This window comes from Kryptolebias marmoratus, linkage group LG11 (assembly GCF_001649575.2).
Source record: "Kryptolebias marmoratus isolate JLee-2015 linkage group LG11, ASM164957v2, whole genome shotgun sequence".
Taxonomy (NCBI): domain Eukaryota; kingdom Metazoa; phylum Chordata; class Actinopteri; order Cyprinodontiformes; family Rivulidae; genus Kryptolebias; species Kryptolebias marmoratus.
The window spans coordinates 1,868,617-1,876,173 of NC_051440.1; the positions used below are offsets into that span (position 1 = coordinate 1,868,617).

The 7,557-nt window shown below is 43.6% G+C and overlaps 1 protein-coding gene across 4 annotated transcripts in view; it reads left to right on the top strand.

The window, feature by feature from the left end:
- syt8 (synaptotagmin VIII) overlaps positions 1-7,557 on the top strand; it is a 43,240-nt gene that overhangs the window by 7,049 nt on the left and 28,634 nt on the right. For 3 of the 4 annotated variants that reach the window (XM_037978326.1, XM_037978328.1, XM_037978327.1), the window contains one exon: positions 1,775-1,988. The exons of the other annotated variant lie outside the window; for it this stretch is intronic. In XM_037978326.1, coding sequence (XP_037834254.1) covers positions 1,805-1,988 — 184 coding nt within the window. In that variant the 5' untranslated portion in view covers positions 1,775-1,804. The remainder of the gene's footprint in view (positions 1-1,774; positions 1,989-7,557) is intronic. 4 annotated transcript variants of the gene reach the window in all.

Below are 7,557 nucleotides of genomic sequence, written 5' to 3' on the forward strand. Positions count from 1 at the left end.
CCTTCCCTCCTCTACCACCTGTGGGCCGGCCCCTGGAGAAGTGCGGTGGCAACCCCGTGGGCACACCTGTGTGTAATCTACATTGGCGGTGGAGCTACATAAGGAGTGGATGGCCGACTATTCAGTGCCTGAGTGTTAGCCTATTATAACCAGAGCCCCTCGCAGACTCAACCTGAGAATAATCCTCGTTGTGAAGATTTTTCAACAAGATTTTCCGTCGGAGTAATTTTCCCGTTGCTTCCCCTTCGCCAGGTTTTCGCCAGTGATTCCCTGAGGAAGTTACGAACGCTGGAGGCGCCTGGACTCCTCTGAGAGCTCACCTTGAGACACGTTCTGGAAACTCACCCTCCTGGTCCGTTGTGATCCTCCTCGAGACGCCACAGGTATTACCTGTCGTTTGCCTGGTTTCGGAGATTCCTGTTACGTCGGGACCCTGTCGGCCTCCCGCCACCTCCTCCGCAGACCGAATTTACCTGTCCGCCCTCCAGCACCGCCGCCCCTGTCCCGGACCTCACCACTCTGGACCCCGCACAATCCTCACCGTTCAAGAGAAGCCTCCGCTGATTTATCCATTCGGTCGTAGAGCCGGACATCAGCTCTAAGCAAGTTCCGCTATTATTCTTGAATTTTCCCACTGATCCCGAACGCAACACTAACCGCTGTCTCTCGCTGACAGTCAGAGGACCAGAGTTTCCCCCTCTCCCCGGAGTACAATCCCTCACTAATTATTCGTGTTTGTTACAATAAACCACCTTTACTGACTTAATTGCTCTCCTGTGTGTGTTCCTGCATGTGGGTTAAGAAACTGGTACCCATCATGACACTATGAGCATTTTATGAAGAAATAAAAGTCACCTGCTGTGTTAGCAAAGTGTTAAACAAAGACTTTTTGCAATATTTTGTCACTGTGATGGTGAGAACTCTCAGCTACCACCATACCAACATTTAGCTGAGCTTCTGTAAAATTCAACAAATTATTGCCATTTTGGATTTGATAAGGTCAGTTAACTGTGGTGTCCATCTTGAAAGTGGCAGGTTTTGGTGTGGTTATTTAATAATTGAAGAAATAAATTTGGTAATGATTTGAAGTCAGTTGGGACCAAAGACACCATACTACGCTGTGATGAACTGAAATCCTATAGTACCCACAAATGTCTGCTGAAGAAGGCCAGACTTAAAGGTATAGTCTAGGTAATTAGGAAGTGATGTTCTGTCAAATAGTTATGAATAGTTAGTACATTAGTAGCCCTGACATCAGTTTAGGAGAACAAAGTAATGAAGAAAGAGGAAAAAGTCCACCTAAAGCCACTACGTCACTGCACTGTGACTAGTGAAGACTCAAAATTGTGAAAAAAAAGGTAAATTGTGTTAATTGTGAGTTTTTGCAATCAAGTGACCAGTGAGCCATGCAGCTGCATTTTGCAACGGGAACTATACTTAATCAGGCAACAAAAAAAGGTAGACAACGGAAAAGTTTTTTCAAAAACTAAAATAAATGCAGTTGCCTTCAAGGCTGGAAGTCTTTCTTTGACTTATTTTGTCAAACATTCACCCAGAAAGGCATTGCAGAACATTTGTTCAGCTGGAAACTTTATGTGCGGGATATTTTATTTTAATAATAAAGTGTCATATATTGTTTTTATTATCACAAAAATTATCAAATGCTTAAAAAGTCTCTGATATTCCTATTTTTGTTTTTCATTTATTTTGTTTTGAAAGAGAAACTAACACCTTACCTTTCTTAGTAACCTTTCAGTTTGAACTCTTTTCACAGCTCTTGCTTCCAGACCCCTTCATCATCATCATGCCTGCCATTTATCAACCATCAAATGTGATATCTAAGCCATCAGCCATGTTGGGGGATGGCACAGCAAAAAAAACAGTCACTGCTCATCCCGTGCTCCTCATCTCCACCACATCCACCCACACTAACACCACTGCCAGTGCTGCTGTCAGCTTCTTTGATGACCTGATGAATCACTTTCCTTGTAAGTCACCAAAGAACAGCTTCATCTGAACAACCCTTTACCTACAGTATTTATATTTTCACCACTCTTCCTGTCCATAGTGATTAGTTGTGCAGCAGCTCATGTGCAACAGAAACAATGAGAAATTAAAGCTGCACAAATGGATGAACGGCCCTCGCATCTTGGTAGAGCTTCAGACTGTGCCACAATGAGCACCACTTCTATGGAAAAACACCCCCTAAGTCTGCAGGAGGAGTTTGTTCAAATGTAAGGTTTTGACAGGGCAAAAAATGGCTTCAAAAACTGGACTTGAATTCAAAATGGCCGACATTCACGAGTAAAACAGTACCAAAGAGTGTCCTGTTATCTGACAGAGCTTTGAGTTGACATGATGAAGCAGATCAGACAATGATGTCCGTGAGTAAAACCTGTAACTTCCTGTTATCAGTGGGTGGTGCTACAATAATGGCATCATATGGATATGTTGTAGTGTTGAGAAGTTCAGATCAGATGTTCAGATCAGACGTTTTGTATGTCAATTACATACAGAACAGTATGTAATGTATGAGTATGTAGCCACGCCCACATACTCTGACAAAATCTTAAGCTTTTGATTAATTTTTATTTCCCATGCCTTAATAGAATTTTGACCAAGTTTCAAGCTGATACTGCAAAGTCTTTAAAAGGAGTTTGTTTATATGTTTGAGCTTGAAACAGCAAAAATGGCATCATAAAAAAAAAATGGCTGACTTACTGTTTCCTTTTGGACATTGGTGCAAGAGACTTGTTGTACTATTTACCTACTATGTACCTATTTTAATGGTTGTACAAGAAAGTAAAGGAATAGGAAAGATATTGGAAATTTTCTAAGGAGTGCTGTTTTTGCCACACCCACATAATTTGTTGATGTACATATGTTGTGTATATATGTTCAGTTTTGGGCAAAGTTCTGTTTTAGTTCAGTACAAAACATTTGGAGAATTTGTCAAAAAAGTTGGCATTGGCCCTTGCAGCTCAGCGCCGCTCCGGCCTTGCGACCGCGGGAGCTCTGGCGACTGCTGTCTACGCTCTTGCACCTTTCCTGCACCATCCACTAGGTGGCATTTTCAGCAAATGTCCCAAATTGCCTTCAGTCAGGATCAATACCAGTCCTGTGCCATGCTGTGAACTTTGACCTTCCTACGTCAAATGGTTGAAGAGTTAGAGCACATGGGCTCTCCTGACCTTGACCTTGGACCTTGTGAACTTGAAGTTAAAAAGGCTGATACTTGTCCCATGGGGAGTCTCGTTGTAATGTTTGACCTACCTACTTTGCGCCGTTTCGGAGTTACAGTCACCCAAAAATCCTTAGTGGGAGGGGCTTAAGTGTTGTCATGAAACAACCACCCCAATGTGTCTGACAGCACTCACTGATGATGCACAAAAAATCTTGTGCAGATCAGATGAAGGATCAGGGAGATATAACTGTTGGTATAATGTAGAGGGCGCACCGGAGTCAAATTCCAATATAATCATATTGGCCTCTTCAGAGGTTAACACAGGTCATTCATGTCCAGTTTGGTGCAAATCGGATAAAGCATGTTTGATTTAGAGCCAACCATATGCAAACGGCGAGGGATTGGCGTTCGCCATTCGGTCATGCCTACATCATTCAGGCACCAGTCAGTGCTGAGAGCAGGATTCTGCATCATGTTGTTCTGACATCCGACACAGGCTTAAATTTGTATGAGTGAAAGAGAAAAAAGGACAACCTTCAACAAGAAAACAGGTTACTTCCTGCTGGAAGGGGGAGGGGCTAAAGTGATGTCACAAATTGACCACACTAATGTGATTAGGAATTGTCTGTTATGACACTCAAAACGTTTCATTAATCTATGACCTTCTATATGGAAGTAATTACACTGTGATGTTTCATTGCGAATGGTCAGATTTTGAGGCTTGACCACGCCCACATGGTTTGATGTATCAAAAAGCTTTTGATAACTTTTGACCTTCAATGTCTCAAGACTGAGCTCAGTGATTCTGAAGCCTGTACGTCAAAAGCTGTAGGAGGAGATCGATCAAATGCGAAGGCTGTAATTGCTGAAAAAGGGGTAAAAATCCGACCTTTGATCCAAGATGGCCGACTTCCTGTGATGTTTGGACCATGGCTCCAAGAGACTTTTTCGTACGTTCTGTCAAGGTGCACATGTTTACCGAATTCCATGATTGTCAGTGAAACAATGGCTTGGGGCTGCTTCTTTAAAGATTTCTAGAGGGTGCTGTGGAGGAATTAGGCCACACCCACCAGATATTGCACTGCATTCCTTTTGGCGGGTGGACTAGGATCAATCGTAGTGAGTTTTGTGCAGTTTGGATGGATTTTGTGGAAATTAAAGCCAAACGTATGTCAACGGCGTTACGTCACATTTCGCCACGCCACCACCACCACACCCTCCAGTGAAACCTCTTGGTGCTTTAATGCAAGTCAGACCAACTTGTTATCTGTCATCTGACACAAGATCGACTTGATTAGGTCAGGGGGGTCAGAGATGGACCTTTCAAAGCAAAACATTGCACTTCCTGTTCTCAGGGGGCGTGGCTTAAGGGACATCACAATTTGACCATTGAGTATTGTTGTGGACCGGACATGGATCAATCACAGAAGGTTTGGTGTCTCTGTCACTTACCGTGTCGGAGATATAACAGTTTCATATTTTTTGTCGTGATGCCAATTTTTGAGGTCTGGCCACGCCCCTTCAGCATGCACGAAAACTCACCGTTTTGATAACTTTTAATCCCCCATGCCTTATGAGCAAACTGACCAAATTTGAAACCGATTGATCAAAATCCCTAGGAGGAGTTTGATCAAATGAGGAGCCTATAAAAGACCAAAATGGGGTAAAAATCCAACCTTTCAGACAAAATGGCCGACTTCCTGTTTGGTGTAGCGCATGGGTGCAAGAGGGTTTTCTGTGCGTCTTGGGGAGTTCTACAACTGTACAAGTTTTCGTAGCTGTACGTTAAACTAAGGCCAATGTGGAGGGTATTTTGAAAGTTTCCAGGGGGCGCTGTGGAGCCATTTTTGTTGCGATTTATTTGAAGACCTTCAAATACGAAAAATTTTCACCACCCCGACGCATCCACCAAATTTTGTGACTGTCGCTGCTCGGGCCTAATAATAAACAGTACAGATACAATAGGCCTTCGCAGCGCTGTCGCTGCTCAGGCCTAATAATAATAATAGGTATGTTTAATGAATATTTATAAAAAACAATACAATTTCTAAAGGCTGTTTGTGCTCAGGCCTAAAAATAATTAAAGCTGCAAGTAGCATTGGGCGGCCCTCGCAGCTCAGCGCCGCTCCGGCCTTGCGACCGCGGGAGCTCTGGCGACTGCTGTCTACGCTCTAGCGCCTTTCCTGCACTGTCCACTAGGTGGCGTTTTCAGTAAATGTCCCAAATTGCCTTCAGTCAGGATCAGTACCAGTCCTTTAACATGCTGTGAACTTTGACCTTCCTACGTAAAACGGTTGAAGAGTTAGAGCACGTGGGCTCTTGTGACCTTTGACCTTGTTAACTTGAACTTAAGGCTGATAGTTGACCCATGGGAAGTCACGTTGTAAAGTTTGACCTACCTTCTGTGCACCGTTTCAGAGTTACAGTCACCCAAAAATCCTTAGTGGGCGGGGCTTAAGTGTTGTAATTAAATTACTATAGTAATGTGTGCAACAGTGCTTACTAGTGATGCACAAAAAATGTCAAGCAGATCGATTGGTGTTCGCCATTCTGTCACGCCTACATCATTCAGGCCCCAGTCAGTGCTGAGAGAGCGACTCTGCATCATGTTGTTCTGGCATCCGACACAGGCTTAAATTAGTATGAGTGAAAGAGAAGAACGGACAACCTCCAACAGGAAAACAGGTTACTTCCTGTTGGAAGGGGGCGGGGCTAAAGTGATGTCACAAATTGACCACGTTAATGTGATTAGTACTAGTCTGTTATGACCCACAGATAGTTTCATTAATCTATGACCTTGTATGTGGAAGTGTTTACACCGTGATGTCAGATTTTGAGGCTTGCCCTTGCCCACATGCTTTGATGTATCAAAAAGCTTTTGATAACTTTTGACCTTCAATGTCTCAAGACTGAGCTCAGTGATTCTGAAGCCTGCATCTCGAAAGCTGTAGGAGGAGTTCGATCGAATGCGGAGGCTGTTATTGGCCAAAATTGGGTAAAAATCTGAACTTTGATCCAAGATGGCCGACTTCCTGTGAGGTTTGGACCATGGCTCTAAGAGACTTTTTTGTAAGTCCTGATATGTATGACGTGTACCAAGTTTCAAGATCGTCAGTGAAAGCATGGCTTGGGGCTGCTTTTTTAAAGTTTTCTAGGGGGCGCTGTGGAGTAATTAGGCCACGCCCACCAAATATGGCACTGCATTTCTGTTGGGGGCTGGACTAGGATCGATCGTAGTGAGTTTCGTGCAGCTTGGCAAAAATATGTGGAATTTAGAGCCAAACGTAAGGCGACGGCGTTACGTCTGACTTCGCCACGCCGCCACGGCCACGCCCCCCAGCGAAAACTCTTGGTGCTTTAATACAAGTCAGACCAACTTGTTATCTGACACATGATCAACTTGATTCGGTCAAGGGGTGTCAGAGATGTAGCTTTCCAAAAAAAAAAGTGACTTCCTGTTCTGAGGGGGCGGGGCTTAGAGGACGTCAGAATATGACCACAAAGGATTGTCGGGCATCCTACAGGGATGACTCATACCAATTTTGGTGCAAGTCGGGCATTGCATGTGAAAGTTATTACGTTTTGTTTGCTTCGCCTAGTACTCCAAGTTCGCCGCTTGGCCACGCCCCCTAAACATGCTCAAAAACTCACGATTTTGATAACTTTTAATCCCCTGTCCCTCAACTGCATACTGACCAAGTTTGAAGCCGATCGTTCAAAATCCCTACGAGGAGTTCGTTAAAGTTTGAGGTGTACAAAAGTCAAAAACGGCCAAAATTTGCCCTTTGACCCAAGATGGCCGCCTTCCTGTACATTTTAGGGCATACTTTTTTTTTTCGTCATTTGGGGAGTTCTACCTACGTGCCAAGGTTTCAGGCCTCTACGACTTGCGGTTCGCCCTATCTCACGTTAGGGGGCGCTGTGGAGCAGTTTGGCCACGCCCACTTTCGATTCCATTAAAATCACGCAATTTCACGTGGGGGACAACTTTCTGTGAAGTTTGGTGAGTTTTTGAATATGGGAAGTCGTCCATAGAGCCGCGTAAAGTGGCGGAAAAATAATAATGAAGAAATCCACGAAATACAATAGGCCTTCGCAGCGCTGTCGCTGCTCGGGCCTAATTAAAGATGTTTAAAAATAAAAGTCTGAAGTCAGCAATGTCTTCAGATTTGCATTATTTTATACACTCCTGATCAAAATCTTAAGACCAGTCAAAAAATTGCAAGACATTGCTTCACAATGTTAAAAGAAGAAATCAGCGTAAGAGACAAAAACTTTTGAGGGGGGAATTAATTGAAAACTGCATTTACACTCAAACATGATTTTTTTCAGCTGATCAAAAGTTTAAGACCATAGCTCAAAAAAACCCGAAA